Source organism: Aptenodytes forsteri, unplaced genomic scaffold (assembly GCF_000699145.1).
Source record: "Aptenodytes forsteri isolate BGI_AS27 unplaced genomic scaffold, ASM69914v1 Scaffold2, whole genome shotgun sequence".
Classification (NCBI taxonomy): Eukaryota; Metazoa; Chordata; class Aves; order Sphenisciformes; family Spheniscidae; genus Aptenodytes; species Aptenodytes forsteri.
In genome coordinates, this window is record NW_008795695.1 from 15,403,915 (window position 1) to 15,421,627 (window position 17,713).

Below are 17,713 nucleotides of genomic sequence, written 5' to 3' on the forward strand. Positions count from 1 at the left end.
CTGTCCCACATCTGCTTTGTTAGCTCCTCTAGAAAACTTGTACAAGTATCCAACATTGTGGGGCACAAGTTATTTTAAGGTTGCTCCAGCTGTAACCCTAAGCCTAGCTGCCATTTATAATCACGCTGATGTGTACCACACTAGATTCACCTGCTTCCAGAGTTGCACGTGAATGACGCTACTTGGGCTACAGATCTTGTAAACCAGAAGAGTGACGCTTCACAAATGAGTAGACTGTGCAGTTCAACTTTTTTATTTTAATAAAATCAAGAATATGCACAGCACATGCAGTGCTAGCATCTAAACTAATACAATAAGCAATTCTAAACCTACAGTGACTTGAAGTTCAATTTTCACATTCAGCAAGTTTAAATCCATTCTTGCATATTGTTTTGAATCCTTGTATCTGAACTGAAAATATTGCTGGCTGATAAAACTTGCTAAAATGCACAAGTCACTGATTATGCCAATACAACAAAGATAACCACATGTTTGAGGATTGCAATGTGCCAGACATTCACTGAAAAAAAAAAACACACAACTAAACAAAACTCACGCAACAAACATCTGAGAATCTGGACACTTCACATCAGTGTTTAGAAGTGTTTCATTAATATCTTAAGACAAGTGTATCAAAACCTTGGCATGTTTAATTTTAAGTTGCCAATTTTTGTTTTACTATCAGAAAGTTATGGCTACACTGCCAATGCCGGGTCTGCTTAATTTGACTTAAGAGTTTAATATGACTTAAACATTAAAAGCTCACACTACCCCGAAATATATAATTTCACGCATACGGTGACATTCAACATTCAAGTGCCAGTGTTTTTGTACTGTCTTTTGGTCAAGTTTCTTTAAACTTTCAAAGAATCACTTTTAGGCTTACAAAAATAAATATTTGTCAAAAATGTTCAATAAATATTACACAAAACTAGCAGCAAAAAGTATCTAGAAATCTGTCGTGTGCAAATAGTTTTCTTCCCAGCTATCATTCCCATGGTCCCAAATAAGTTTTAGAATCTATTTCCTTCTCCTTAAACAAGCTGCGTTCAATCTCCAAGAGACAAAATAAGATTGGAAGTTAAGGACACGCACACAAGACATATATAAAATTCTCTGAATGTGCAATAAAAGAAGTATTTTGTAAAAAGTTATGGGCAAAATGTACAAGGGCCTAAACCTAGACTTGAAATAGCACCATAACAAATGACCTCAATACTGTCAAGTGCACCTACTTAATAAAAGTTTTAGAACAAGGCACAATACACTTGAAAAAATCTATTGCACTTTAGGAGATTTTTGCCATTTTCCTATGCCACTGTAGATTAGTTGTTAACTGCTCTGGCCACAAAGTCAGCACAGAAATTCCAAGTGGCAGAGGCGTTTTTCTGGTGGACAATACTTATCTTTGGCCAGATTTAGCATAAACAGACTATAAATACAATGGAAACCTATGCAACTAAAACTGACTAAAACTGCACTTTAATAGCAGAATTGAAACCTTGTGCAGTTTATGTACATTTCCAACCTCTGTGATCTCAGGTTTGTTTGTTACTCTTCTGGAGCCATTTTACAAAGTCTACAGTAAGCCAGTTTAACATCTCCACGCAGCTTGAACAGAGTAATGTGAATCTGCATTAAAATAAAGCCTGCTGCATAATTCTTCCTGTTCATACCCTCTTGACCAAAAAACATCAACACTAGCATGCGTTATTAGACCAAAAATTCAGTCAGGCCCTTCAGGAGGGCCAATCACTGCCATGGTCAGCCATTCTACCATTTCAATTTCATATGGCAGGCATTTTTAAAAAGTCTAAATAGATGAATTCTCCTAAAAACTATTTCAAGTTATCAGACCTTTAAACGTTCCCTGTAATGTTCTGCCCACATTTGGCTAGCTCACATTAATGATCTGCCTAAATATTGAAAAAGGAATTGCTGTATTTACTTGCATTAACTTCAAAAACAGTGCTTTTAATGTATGCATGTATCCATACATCATCTCATCATGACTGGAATGGCTTATTAAAGGCTATCAGGTTCTAAGTACCTATCCAGGATAGAGTGAGCAAATCAGAACTTTAACTTAGTACAGTTTTGCCACATTAGAAACTAATTGCATTGATATGCTTCAAGATGTTTTATTTTTCAAATCTGCAAATACCAAGAGCCCTAATGCAGGCTACCGCATAAGTTTTTCTTTGTAATATTATGGATGAATCAGTGATTCCTGTTTAAGTTGTATCACACCTGTGTGCCAAGGTTTGATTTTAGCCCAAGTTCAGTAATTTTTATTTTGTCAAAACAATTGATATCTTGAGCATTACTGAGCCAACAGGACATCAAAATAAAAGTTGTCTAAAGTTAAAGGCACAGTACATTAACAAACAAATGATCCTCAGTCACAAAATTATAAATGCAGTTTCTGGGTGGGGATGGGTGGGAGGGGAGTTAATCCTGACTACAGCAATAGAGTCTTCAAAACCACCTTCAAGATAGGGCTACTTGTTCCTTTGTTTCCGTCTTGTGACCTTGAGCTCCCTTAAAAAAAATTTCAGTGGAGAATCACAGCTGGTAATGTACTGCGAGTTCTTGAAGCTACACAAGGTATAGTCTGGCTAAGTTACATGTGGTTTCCATATTAGCTTGTTTGGTAGGATATCTGCTGCAAGCAGATTCAGTTGCCCCACCAGTCAACCCCCTGGGAGTTATAGTTTCCTCCATATCCATCACTGTTGTAGAAGCCTCCATAACCACCACCTATGAAAGGCAAGAGAAAGTGATGCTTAATTAACCCGCTGAAGACTTGCGCCTTCACAACAAGAAGATAGCCCAGGGCACAGACAAGATGTCTATTGCCTATTACAGGAAACCCACCCAAAAGTACTGTCAAATGCACACATTGAACTAAAATGCTGGAAAGACAGGTAGCATCAAACCAATCAAAGACAGGTAACTTGCGCTAACCTAGATCCAAGAAGGATGCTGAGACTTTGCAGAACAAGCACCAGCTGACTTTGTATTTGAACATTACCGCCAGAAGTTTTACTCTAGCAAGCATTTTAGATCCAGTTTTCCATTTGCCAGCACTGCCTGCCCAGTTTTTCTTACCTCCAAATCCTCTGCTGCCACTTCCTCCACTGCGGCTGCTGGTTGATCGACTGCTACTAAAGCTACTGCTGCCAGAACCACTACTTGTTCGATAGTCTCTGGCACCAAATCCTCCACTGAACCTACTGCTGTATAAAGGAAGAAAACAAACACTTGAGTAAAGTCAGTGGTATTTTAAGGACTGCAGAAAGATTCAAGTACTAAATTTCTTCAACTCCAGTTACCAGCTACAGCCAGAAAACAACCGGCACAAGTGTTGAGTTCAGCACACTTTATAAAGCATCCCAATGCTATCTGAAAAGGGCATTCATTCAAGACAGCAAAGGAAAATTTACTATTTAAGCAGGGTCATGTTGTTGCCATGTCACTAAGAATTACTTTTCTCGGGTCCTGGTAAGATTTGGTTCAGTGCAACCTCTGCTTCACAGAATTTCCAAACCTATCTTAGTGTTAAGTGATTCATTTATGACCACCTTTCATATTGTAGAAGATGACCATTTTACAAGCATACTTCTGAAGAAAAAAAAACCACCAAACAGAATTCATGTGGTCCTATCACGTTAACTACATTAAGAGGAAGGGTTGATTTCTCCTCCCACCCCTTTAAGCCATTAAACATAGCTTTGTATTACCAGCTTATAAAGCATTTTAGGTTTCCATAGCAAAACTGTTTTACAAGTGTCCTCATCCCTGCAGTCTAACTCTCATACCTTTCCTGTTTTATGTCAGGAAGCATTCATTACCATCTCCCTAATCATCAAAATAGCTGCTTAAGGTACATCTCTGCCACATGCAGGTATGCATTTCTAGTAAGTGTTTTCTAAGTGCTTTCACAGAGTTCTAAAGCCATTTTTCCTAGGTGTCATTCTACCTCAGCTGTATCTAGTTGTCTGCTTAAGAGGAGAAAGGTTTTATGGGTTCATTGCCTTATGATAAGATAGAAAAAAACCCAGATGTTAAGCTGCCACCTTCTGATGCACCTAACTCACAGTTTATACTGCACTGGTTTGTCTTCCTCTAACTGTATTTTTAGACTGAAACAAGTCACAGAACTGCCTCTCACAACAGATTAAGTATACCTTCGGCCAAAGTTGTGACCATTACCTCTTAGATCGCCCACGGCTGCCACCTCCTTTGTGATGCTGTTCATAAGCCATGTTTTCCAGCCAAGATGGTACTTCTTGCTTAGCCTCAACAAGAAGATCAAGCAAGTCCTTGGTGATGTTGATGTTCCTCTCATTGAAGAATGAGGTGGCAAGACCTAAAGTAAAAAATCAGTTTTAGTCCACACAAAGCAAATACACTACAGCACTTAAACCCATTCCACACTCCACCTGCAGCTGTGCCAAGTACAATATCAGATTCCTTATAGCCAAGCTTGAGAACACTAAGAATTACTGGAAGAGAAAGTCATTTAAGACCATTGTTCCACCACAGCTAGTCACAAAAACCCAGGCTATTTACTGACAGACACAGAAGATACCAAGCTTACGTGTGGTATCAGAGCTTTTTAATAGCAAAAAAAGCACTAGCTAAAGGAAGTGGCTACTTTCCACACTGGCTAGAGAGCAGTGACCAGCTTCTGGGCACAGAAGGCAGCGCATGAGCTTCTCTCGAGCACTTAGTTGCAATTTGCTACTTGGTCAATACTACTACACCTATCAACTCACATATGAAGTGCCGTCTATGAAAATTCTGTATCACACTTACCAAGGTTTCCTACTCGGCCTGTACGACCAATACGATGTACATACTCTTCAATGTCACTTGGCAAGTCAAAGTTTATGACATGCTTTACATTTGAGATATCCAGTCCTCTTGCTGCTACCTAGTGGTTAAAAGATTAAATCAAGTCTTAGTAAGATCCCACAGACCAAGTAATATGCTTACTGGCTCAAACTTCATAGATTTCACTTACTGCTGTGGCAACAAGAATTGGGCTCTTGCCCGAACGGAACTGGTGCAGTGCTTCCTCTCTGTCTCTTTGAGAGCGATCTCCATGTATACTTGTACAGGCATATCCTTCATGGTACAAGAAGTCCTCAAGAGCATCTGCACCTTTTTTAGTTTCCACGAACACCAGAGTCAAGGAATCCTTGCCTAACAATAATTAAAGCACAGGTTAGCAGAAGAAAAGCTGTACAGACAAACACCTGGCTCCACTACCTGGTGAAAGGCCATTTCAGTTCTCAGCTCGTTTATTCTAAACTGAAGACACTGGAGACCTCCCTCCCCATTTTGCATAACCAGAAGAGCTTACATCAACTTAAAACTGACATTTAGTCAGTGGAATACATTCACTGCATGTTAAGGAAATAGCCTTTCATTCACCTACTCAACAGAACTTGAGTCATGAGATTTGCCTCATCTGAATTTTGCCTTATTTGCTTATCTGAAAGTGGTCTCTACCTGTGGCATTTAGCAGGTCAAGCAGAAACGATCGTTTGTCTGACTCTTCCACCCATACTACTTTCTGTGTGATATTCTCAGACGTAGACCCTACTCTGCCAACAGCCAAAAAGATATATTCATCAAGGAAGTCACGAGCAAGCATCTAAAAAAAGGAAGAAAAAAGAAATTAAAACAGTATTTTTTTTCCCCCCCTTCCACAAATGCAATTTGGGTCTATGAACTGTTAAAATATTTGAACTTTTGTAAAGTACCTGGATTTCCTTGGGGAAAGTAGCACTGAACATCATGGTGTGACGAACCCCCTTTGGTGGCATAGTATCTTGTTCAACAATTCGACGAATTTGAGGTTCAAACCCCATATCAAGCATTCTGTCAGCTTCATCAAGCACCAGGTACCTAAATAGTAATAAAAAAGGTTATTCTTCAGAGCTTTTTTTCCTTTAAGCTGTAACCCAGCACAGACACTGGGCTGCAAGTTCTCAACTAGATGTTTACACAGTTTGAAAGCTAGAACTTCAGTGTCATTAACTCAAGATCTCACTTTAAAAGGTACAGTTTCGAGTTGTCAAGTCATTAGCATATGGACAAGAACACTTTACTTACTTGCAGAAATCCAATCCAATTTTTCCCCTCTCCATCATATCAACCAGTCTTCCTGGAGTTGCTACAAGCAAGTGACATCCACGTTCTAAGTCACGTATCTGCTGACCAATGTCTGCACCACCATATACAACACAGGGACGAACTCTGGAACGGTATGCAAACTATAAAACAAAGTTAGTTAGTTCTAAGAAAAACTATACCTAAGCTATTTTATAATGATGATCTCCTAGATATACCTTTCTGGCTTCCTCATAGATCTGCACAGCCAGTTCTCTAGTGGGAGCCAAGACCAGTGAGATTGGATATTGCTTACGGCGCCCATACCTTCCGTTCTCCTGAAGAAAAAAGAAATACTTGGAATGAGTACCCCAAATACGAGGGGAATTAAAACAGCTACTATAGGCAATACCGAAGACAGGTCACCAAGTTTGTCTTAGCAAGAATGAAAAAGTACAGCTGAGAGCCAACTTGTTTTAAGCACTGCATCCGAAGACTCTGCCCTACTACAGCACCCAAGATTCAGCTGTTGGTTAATATGTTAACAGCAACATAACTGCACAAGCTTGGTCTCTACAACCTGCACTGTGATCTATAACTTAAGCAGCAGAAAAACAATAGCCATAAAACCTGTTACTTCCTATCCTTAAGTCACTACAACAGACACATGTGATCAAGTAGCTTTTTGTAGCAAGGGAAGCATCTTTAAGGCTTATGCAACAACAAAAACTCATAAACAGTATTTTCTCTAGACAGTTACACATACAACCCTTTAGGTAGGGAAAAAAATGTTCCACAGCCTGTATTTTTCAAGGGAACTAGCGAAAGCCTTCTAGAAGTTGAGAAACTTGTCTATTATACCCAGAATAGCTGGGCTTAAATATCATCATTGTGTTCAGCAGCAAACATCAGCATAAAGGGCAAGAATATACATTGGTCATAGCTTTTTCAGGACTGGGTATTTGAATACTTGCCTTCATAGCTCTCAAGGCATCACCAGGGCCATCTGCATAGATCTGGCTCAATATTGGTAGAAGAAACGCAGCCGTTTTCCCAGACCCTATTAGGACACAATTCAGTATTAGTAATAGTTATTTTCAAAACTACTGTACTGTCAACTTCAGCACTAATCCTGAATCACTAGCATATTCCCAGTAACATCTGCATTAGTATATGGATACTACCTATGCCATTGGAGCGCACTCCTTAGCCAGTAGAGGTTATCTACAAAAGACTTACCACTCAGCACCACAAAACCCTGAAGTGAATGCGATTTAAGCCATGAACATTTCTTTCAGGACAAACACAGTAAATCCAGTCAAGCCACATCTAACACAGTTGCAAGACTCTAAAGCTAATTAATTTCCAACACTGCAGGTATTTCAGTATACTCTGAACAGGAAGTTGTACATCTTACACACCTCTCACCTGCAGCTTGAGGAATACAAGACCCCACTCCTAGTGAGAGAGTCTAAGCAGTAAAGAGTTACTAACTTACCTGTCTGAGCACAGGCCATCAAGTCTCTCTTTTCTTTAATAATAGGTATTGCATGTTTCTGGACTGGAGTAGGACGGGTGTAGCGTGTGAGCTCAATGTTTCCCATAATAATTTCTCCCATGTCAACATCACTGAACTGTAAGATATTTAAAATGAGTAAGATGGGGATCCTTCCCTTCAGCCACCATGCAACACATCGTTCAGTCTAAGTCGTCATTTGTAAAGTAGGTTTTGTTTCATCTCTTCCTACAGAATTTGCCTATTAAGTTTACAGATACTCAGGAGCTAGTTACCTAGAGTGTGGTATCTACTTAGTCCACTCACGATTCTTAAAAAGCCAGGCAAGCCTGAAGTGCAGACTACACTAGCATACTATGCTTAGCACAACACAATGCCTATGCTTAAGCAGTTGCTCCAACAAACCAGCACCTCCAAGCACTTCTACTTCTTTACATGTTTACTCTTTAAAAACAAGTCACATAGTTAAAAGTGAGCTACAAGTGTTAACTAAACAAGCTTACACAACTTCTCCCTCGTCTTAGTTCATCATATGCAACCCTCCTCTGCAAAACAGCTTAGCTGTAGGAAGGCAAGACAGTGTTTCCTTTCCTCCCTAAAGCTTAAGACAGCACGACATCAAGGTTCACGTGCAAAATAGTCACCATTAGATACATCAGCAAACCAGACTTTAAAAAAAAAAAAACACTTACACTTTCAATATGTGGAGGACAGTTGCTGCCTGTTGCTTCAACAGGAATGTCATCATATTTCTCAAAGTTAATGCCAGTATTGCTTCCTGAAAAGAGCTCTCTAAAAACAAAAGAGAAAGTATTGTACTTGCTAGATGTATCAACTGACCCCGTCATGTGAATTTACACTATTCCATTACTTACTGTTCCAGGCGTTCACTTGGGGGAAGAGGCTTTGACCAGTCATCTTCATCTGATTTGTCAGACCAGCGGCTATTCCCACCACGGTCAAATCTACCAAAGCCACTCCTATCATAGTCGCCACCTCTTCCACGCTCTTCATATCTAAATACAGCAAGAATATCAGGCCACCATTCCTGGGCAACAGGGTTTTTTGACACGCAAAATTAAAGCTGTAATAATCTAGTAGCGTATACTCTGTGTATTACATATACAACTGTAGAACAATTCAAAGTCATCAGATTATCTGTACTTGCTTCTTGACCTACAAACTGAAATTAGTTTAGTCCCAGCCATCAGACTAGGTCATGTTATTCTGTCAAAGACAGGACAGTTTGTCATGCTTTCACAGCTCAGTTTAGCTTAACACACTGAACCTTGTATCAAAATTTTTAGTTGGTTAAGTGTAACAAATGTAAAGAATCAGTCATCTGCCAGTAGAGCTGCAATTCAAGTTGCTCAGTCTTTGCCATTTTTTGTAGAGAGCTCCACTTAAACCTCTCAGGAGACATTGTTTGGTATTCCCCCCTTTCTCTGTGCCTCATTTTACATAGGTCTCCCACATCCAGACAAAACCCTCAAGTGCTGTAATTTGTTCCTTTATTCCCCCACCACACGTGACCAAACTAAATACCTCTATTACATGTCACATTATTATTTTATAAAGAGGGAGCTCACCTGTATTACTGACTTGGAAAGAAGGTGGAAAGAGTCCTTACCTCAACTGTTTAGTTTTTGGTCTGGTAAATCATGTTTGAGTAAAGTCTGGATACAGGACTAGCATCAGCTTTACTAGTTGATAAAGGTCACTCTCACCACACTTGTGCATACAACGCATGATGTGTGTAAGACTGATCAAGTAAGGTAGAGAACCTGCAAGAGTCTCACCCAGTTTTATTAACTACACTTTTTAAACAAGGAAAAAAAATACTCAAATTAAAAAAAAATATCCATTTTGATGTATTTTATGCACTCCCAACAGCTCTTCATGATTTTTCTGGAAGTAGCCACCCATCTAGCACTTTTTTCAGTGAAATGGTTAAGTCAGCAAGTCATTATAGCTGCAGTGAGTGGCTGGTGGTGGACTACAGGGCACATTTTAACACATACAAATTTCCCATCCTTGAACTCTGTAGCTTTAAAAGCAAGGTTCTCTTACTCTCTCCTCCCCTCCCAGGTTCCTCCTACCTTATCCTGTTGTTCACATCTAGAACTCTAATTTTAACATCAAGATTACAGCTGCACTATTAGAACTGAGACAGACTTCATACACACCATCCAGACAAATAAGTACTTGCCTTCCTCCTCTTGATCCATTTCCACGGTCAAAGAAGCTTGATTTTGCTCCACGGTCAGACCGTGCACCAAAGCTGCTGTACGCATCCTTGTCTCTGCTAGAACTCCAGCCACCACTATCAAAACCTAGTAGAGAAAGGTATTTTAGCCATACATTACATGGTCTAGGCTTTTACAAGAAAAAACTAAGTTCTGTTCCAGTAAGTCTTCACTGGAAGATCTATAGGAAGGACTGCCTGCCTTTCAATCAAGAATGGAAGATGTACAGATGTTAAAACTTATTCAAACAGGGACTAAGCATTTCTCATTGCCTATCAGAACTTGCTGAAACCCCTCCACTCATGTACAAGCATGTTATTTTTTAAAACATTGCACTTGCCTTAGTGCTAATATTTAAGTTGCCTACTCTGGACAGACGGGTATCAGAAGAAACATTAAGACACTAAGTCTTGCCAAGCCTGCATTCTCTCTCCAACACAAATCCTTGATGATGCATTTCATTTTTGTGAGGTTAACAAGGCCTCTGGTGGAGATCAGTAAATGGTATTAGCCCTTGCATTAGAAATCCATATGGAAGTTAGAATGTTTTGTTATACTGCAAGTACGCAGAGCAATCTCATCTACACAGACTAAGACAAATTAATAGCACCATGCAGAAATAAGGAACATGGAGTTCTTCACAATTAATTACCACATTGAATTTTTCCACGGCACTTTTACACCTACCTACAGTAGACGCCTACTTAGGTATCTTAACTCAAAGAAAAAGGACCAAGTAGAACAGAAAGTATATCAGCTTGCCAACACCATGAAAAAGCCTCAGTTTTGTTCAGCTACCAGCGGTTGGGAGGTAGGCAGAAACATAGAGCATTAAACAGTGCTTTGGTACTAGACTAAGAACTTGCAAATTCCGATTCAGAGTTCCAACCTTCACAAGTTTGAAAACATGTCCCAACCAGAGTCTCAGTTATGGGATTCTGGCAAAGAATAAGTGAAATAATTAAACAGATAAACAAATAATGTCACTCCTAGTAGTGAGCATGCTTTTGCCACCTCCACAGCACAAAACCAGTCAAGACCTACGCACCAGACAACAAAAGCAACCATGAAACAAAATTACTCCGAAGAGAGGGGTTGTTCTAGGCCCTCTCTCTCTGAAAGCTTTGCTACAACAATTACCCTACCTTGTTAGATGTTCTCTGGACAGTGTCATTCCCCTTGCCCCCACCCCCTTTTTTTGAAGAAAGAAATTTTACTCCCCAGAAACCAGACATATGCTAGCCACAAGGGAACTTCAAAAACTAGCATGATAACTGTAACTCATTTGGTCTGGCTACCTGAAGCAGACAGCAAAAATAATCCATGCATGAAGTTTATTACCACACAAAATCATGGAATGCTTCAAGACCTCAAAAGTGGTTTAGGAAGTAACTTTAGTCCTTAAGGATGAATTAACTTCACAGAGAGACTGCTGACAAGAAGATCAGCAATACCATAATCACATCATTAACGCATGAGAAAGTTGTTTGTAGCTTGTTTAGAAGGCATCTAAATCCAGATTTTAGTATGAGTAACTTTCAAACCACACTAAAAATAGAGGTATGTCACCCTGCCAAGAGATCTAACAGCAGTGGTAATGACAAGAGCAATCTTCAGGAAGGTATAGATGTAGTTTCTATATTATAGAAATTATATCATAATTGGACTGAGTCCGTACTACATTAAGATCTTCTACCAAGTCTGAAAAAAGTTCCAGAAAGGATCAAAATTTTATACTCCAAATAGCATACAAAGTACACTTACTCATCTAGCTTGTTACTACACTAGTTTCTGAAGCTGGTACCTTGCCATATTTTTCTTTAAAGCAGTACAGCAACTTCTAGACCAAGTCTTTAAGAAATACATATATATACCCTGCTTGACAATTAGGACCATTAATTCCACTTTCAGTTTGGTATTATTCCTAGTTTGATTTTACTTGTGGATCAGCATAGAACACCACAGGTCCAGGCCATACAAGTCAATTCTAAGTAACCAGCTAGCAGAAGACATCATCATGATTTAGAACGACACAATTAAAATCAAAAGCAAATGCACTGAAACAACCCATAACAGACCACAGAGAGACTTCTCTGAAGTGAAGAGAATGATCATGAGACCATGCAAGAATTATCAGGAAATTCCTTAAAACATCAAGTTTTGGTTTGTTGTTTTTTTTTTTTAAAAAGTAAAAACCTGTATAGATTCCATCCAGCTCATAGTTCTCACCAAAGGTATAAGTTTGGAGTTCAGTAAGTTAATGAACTTCTAGAGCAATTCTGTAGTTCTTGCACCTATGAAGAGTGGTAGAATTGTCAATGCTTCTCCTCAATCACCATTTTAATTTGCATTTTATAATGCTCTAACACCAATCATTGTTAGCTTACTTGAAAAGCTGCCACATGCAGCAATCATCAGTTTTTTAAAGATGGAAAAAATAGTTAGAATCATAGAATCCTTTAGGTTGGAAAACACCCTTAAGGTAAGTTCTAACATCTAATCTGATCTATAGTAGATCAAGGAGTAGACTTTAAATATCCAAGAGCAGCTTCCAGGAAGTTTAACAACAAAATGACACGACAACAAGCTTTAGTGATATCAAGTCAAGCTCACAGAAGCAAGACACTTTAGACCAGGCAGCCCAGCATACTGAGCTCCATATACTGTAGCTTCAAGAGTTGAAAAACAGAACTGCCATTAAGTCACCTAAGGATGTATTTTTATGCATGCTTTTAACTTCCTGCAGTTTTGTACTGTCTTGTTCCCATGTACAAAGCTAACAGATTAGTACTACAATAGGGACAGATCTGCAGGTGCGTGGAAAGAGTAAGCTGAAGAAAGCACCGTAGGAGTTTTAAACAGAAATACTCTAGATCCCTTAGCATGCCTCCCCTGTCAATACCTATTGAAATCATTAAGATGCTCAGCTCTTCATGAACACAAAGAACAGCTATTTTTCAAGTCAAGTCCACTGCCTTAAGCAATTTCTTACTTAGCTGCAATAAACCCATTGTGCAACTCTAGTAGCGTCTATGAATTACTATACCGTCATCAGCTACAGAGGAAAGTGAGAACCCCAAGCTAGAAACTATACACTATTTGTTCCTAGAGCATGTCTAAGGGAACAACACACAGGAGAAAAATAATTCTTTTTTCAAGTTTTTGAATGCAGTAATAGTTAATTAACACTTTCACAGAAGTCCATAAGGTCACGGTATGTGAGCAAGACAATTCTACTGGATTACTGAAATACAGTTCTACCAAGTTGTTTAACCGACTTTTACATCAATAAAAATTTTATCAGGTTACTACACTTGTAAGGCTGCATCAAGAGTTTTGTTACATGGTCAAATACGACTATTATCCAATGTTTCTTTTGCCTGTTGCTTACTAACATCTACACCTTGAAAAATCTGTTGCTGAAGATTCCAAGAGCAGCCAATATACAGAATAGCTTCAACACAGCCAAACAAACAATCATTAATTTAGTTGTAAATAACAGAAGCAAACATTACTTTTATGAAAATACAACTGCATAACAGACTTCAAATCATCCTATAAAATAGCTCAGCTTTACATCAGTACTGATGATATCCACTTTGCTTCTCAGTAGGGGACCTGAATGGAATCGTAGCTTTTCCATTTAGCCATCATGAACCTTGTCACAGGGAGCCATGAGGACTCTACTGATACAGTACTCAAACAGCTTTAAAGGAAGTTTTGAAATGTTAGGTTTACCAAGGAAAGCTGGCAGCCTATGTTCTATTAATTGAACAAGCCATGTGTCAAACTTCAGTTTCATCACTTGTTTACCTTTTTGCAAGGTGATGCTTGAAGCCCCCAGAAAAGCCACACATGTGATCACGTACATTGTAATGTTTGAACTCTGGTCTTGCACAAAAAAGAAGACAGTGACAGGCCTGTGCATAACAGGTCATAATATGAACTCAAAGTTAAGACTAAAGCATCCCTCCATATCCAATATCCCCAAAGATTAAACTGGAGTTTGGTACGAACTACCATATGGGGAAAGGAAATCTATGAACAGCAAATGTCCACAAGCCAACTTTAAGTTGCTTCCTGCTTTTGAGAAACCTGCACATTCCTGTCAGGGTTAGCTAGTTAATTTCTTGAAAGACTGCTCACATTTGAGGTTAATGTGATCGGGAACTTCAAGAGCATTGAGCTGCCAACTAGTCCCTCTACTCTCCCCAAAACACTCAGCTCTCATAACAGGCTGTTCATCATTTGGTGCTTTATGCCATGCTTCTTTTAGATAGAAAAACCCACCACACCAAAAAAAACCCACACAGAACACTAGCTTGGACACATGCAAAGGCAAGACAGATCTGTTTCTTCAAATGGCATAAATATCAAGTGGAGCATTTTTCATCTAGTCAAATTTAAAATTACATAGCTCCAGAAGTACTATGAGATATATCAGCATATACTTCAATATTCTCCTCCCACCCACTCCTAATGGAAAGGGTCCTCTTGCAGTACTGAAAAGAGTATCCATGAAAGTCTGCTGCTTTAGAAACAGATGAGATTTAAGTCTTTCTTAAGCCGTAGTGTAGCAGAAAGTATTTTAGTTCCTCCATTCCAGTATTTCAGTAGGTGTTAGAAGAAGCGTTTCTCTTGTATCTACACAAGTCATTAGACATGATGATAATGCATGCTGCAGTATCTGCAATCTTTGTATCTTACAAATAAAGATCATGATTTACTTCACTGAAGTCCACAAAATTCTTCATCTTATTTAGGAAATCAAATGCATGATATAAAGGCCATTTCTCAGCACAAACCCCCCTGTGTAAACGTATGACCAATATTGGTCATGTATTTCATGTTTCATGCACCAGCATCCCACATTTCCTTCTGCGAGTACTCTTGTGGACTTCCATAAAAACTGCAAGAAGCTAAACAAGGACAACATCTCTAACTGTTTTGTTTCTCATGCTCCCTAGTTAAGAGCAAGTTCTGTAAAACATCCCTTTACCAAGTGAAACTGTGCTATTTGTTCATATTGAACAACTGGTTACTACCAGTTCCACATCACAGTCACTAGCAGAAAAACTGGTGCTCACAAAATCCATTAAATTGATACTCAAGATTACAGAGCTAGTCAAGTGAAGATGAGAGACTCCATCTTGCTTCACAGTTAATTGCTTAATGAGATATGGAAGATATTTTGCCAGTCAGATACTGAACTTGAGCTTAGAATATAACCTGAAGGAACCAAGAACAGCACACTAAAAGCAGAAGATTAAGTTGCAGTGTTTTGCACAGAATAGTCAAGCAGTCTGTATAATCACCTTTAACAGCACTGTCAAAGCCTTTAACAGTCTGTTCCTACAGATTCAGAAGTAGGCCAAGAACCAGTTACAAGTGTTGCCACTCTATTTCTGATACATACCCTGTTTTGAAGCTTCCCTGTTCCGCAAGTGAGGAGGAATGTATCGGCCTTCTAAAGGACAAAAGAAAGGTAGTGTTACAAGATTACAGCGTTAGCACCTTTTGAGATACTAGCCTTTCCAACACCAGCTTTTGGTTAGAAAAAGTTTGTCTGCCTCACAGGCAGACAAGGCCTCTTACAGCGCCTTTAAACAAGTCCTTTAATACAGCACTTAATATCCTTCTCTCAGAGGACCAAGGCAGTTAAGTTCTTGCATACTCATTTAGGTAGCTGCTTTTTTTAAGGCACAGACGTCTTGCTATTTGTTTGACCAAGTCATACATGCCCTTTATGGATGTTACAGTGTCTGTGATAAAAGCCTGTCTTCCTAGAACTCATTAAGGCTTAAGCTGCTCAATTATCTGGCACAAGGTTAAGATTTTCACTGTGTCATTCAAGTACTGGCACTCACAGTATTATTACTACCAGTATTTTTCCTTCCCCTTGAATTCAGCCATCCCTATCAGTTCAGCTCAGATCAAACCAGAAGCCACACATAATTGCCTCTGAATAGCATTCTTCATTTACAATCCAGAAGCATCTGTCTGCTAAGCAACATGAATCAGAACGTACCAGGCACAAGCTGAATGTAAACTCCTGGAAGATTCCCCTCTCTTCTTAACATACTTAAGCCTTGCATGTCAGAGAAGGCAGTTTCTACTCAATGAATTAGGATTAGTACAGTTAACTATTAAAACTTTTACCTTCGAACATTCCAACTCTAGCTGAATGTTTTGAGAAGACAGATCATCACATTACTACTGCAGTCAGTGGCCTCAGCTGTTTGGCTAGAGGCAACAGAAATCTGGGGCAACACTGGAACACTAAGTTCTCTCAAGTTAGTTAAGTACTTAAAAAATTTACACATGCCATATCACTGCTAAATTAAGTGCTCCTACCTATAGTACATAGCAACCCTTCTCAATCTCCCCATCAGCCTCTGTGAATCTTTGCTTCAGAAGTTACTTTTCACAGGTACAAACGCCTTATTTCTAAAACTGCGTTTGTAAGCTTGATAACTTGCATGTACTTACTGCTTGAAGAGCTTCCTTCACTCTGAGAGTCTGAGGAATTCAAGTCTAGACCAGAAAACTAGAAAAAATAAAACAAGTATCAACATGTTATAGCATGAGTTTATGCTAAAATACAAAAAGCCCTTTTGCTTATCAAGAGCAAGCAGTGTTCCAACAAGTTACTGCTGCAAAGAAATCTGTTTATAGCGTCAGTTACATCTCCTGTAAAGGAGAAGAACCAAAACCACAGTTAGTACTCAAGGCTATACCATCTTCAAGTGTCTTCATATCCACCAATATACATGCAGTACAGGGGCAGCAAGGCCAGAAGAGTATCTTACACCAAATCAAATACCACAGACTTCTGCTTCACACACATATGCAGGCTAAACAGCCATTTAAAATAGTCTTTCAGTCCACTCAAATGCATTCTGATTGAGATCAATGGCAATTAGGTCTACAGAGACTACAGCCCAAATAATACCAATTCAGCTGGGCACTTGCAGAGACTCAGCTATTTCTTTGCACTGCATTAACACTACTGAAACATTATAGTCTTCGTGTTTGAGGCAGCTACTGTTCATAAAACATCAGGTGACTTCTTCCTACAATTACTTTGGCAAATACGATTTTTGGTTTGCCTTTCTAAAACTTCATTTAGAGCCTTCAGTCTCGCAATGAAGTCTACCAAAAAGTATTTCAGTTCAGCCACTACTAGCATGTAACCTAAATGTTTTTAGGTCAAACACAATATGGACTCGTTTCAGAAGGCAGTGGGCAACCCACAAAGCTTCAACACCAGCTTATTATAGTTGTTTGCCTGCATGGCAAGATTAGAAACTCCTTTGGGAGTAGCAAGACATTTAAATACAATTAAATTTTATGCAAGACCAATTGCACAAAAGTGTCTTCCAATATGACCTGAATCGATCCAAAGCAAATATCTCAAAGCACTGTCCTAGATGTTCAGTTGTGTGTGCTGCCATTCAGGACATTCAGATTCTTGAAAAATCCTCCCGTGGTAGGCCTCGTATCATCCTCTTTAAAGCTACTACTTAAAATCTGATCTCTTTCGTTGATTAAAGCATCAACATGAGGCTAAAGAATGATTCTTATTTGAACAGTAAACAAAGACTTTCTACTACGTAGAAGTGGCTCTCCAGGAGCAGTCAACAGAAGTGATGCATGAATCTTCTCGCACTGGACCCCCATCGTCTCCACCGTGGGGGCAACACTTGCCAAAATCTGATCTCGGAGATGGCGCAGCGACGAAGCCCGGCGCGGCCGCCATCTCAGTGCGGCGGTGCAGCCGGCACTGCGGGTTGGGATTTTCGGCGCAGCAGGGAGCAGCCGCAGCCGC

General features: G+C 39.3%; 1 protein-coding gene across 1 annotated transcript; it reads right to left on the reverse strand.

Annotated features, from left to right (window-relative positions):
* Window positions 1–237: 237 nt before the first annotated feature.
* DDX3X (DEAD-box helicase 3, X-linked) lies at window positions 238–17,644 on the reverse strand. Its single transcript, XM_009283112.1, is given in 17 exon segments — window positions 238–2,760; window positions 3,112–3,239; window positions 4,216–4,372; window positions 4,822–4,939; window positions 5,030–5,211; window positions 5,521–5,665; window positions 5,775–5,919; window positions 6,127–6,287; window positions 6,363–6,461; window positions 7,098–7,183; window positions 7,622–7,757; window positions 8,332–8,431; window positions 8,515–8,655; window positions 9,849–9,972; window positions 15,302–15,352; window positions 16,375–16,444; window positions 17,555–17,644. Coding segments are annotated over 17 exon segments (2,016 nt in total). The 3' UTR covers window positions 238–2,677.
* Between the last annotated feature and the right edge of the window lie 69 nt (window positions 17,645–17,713).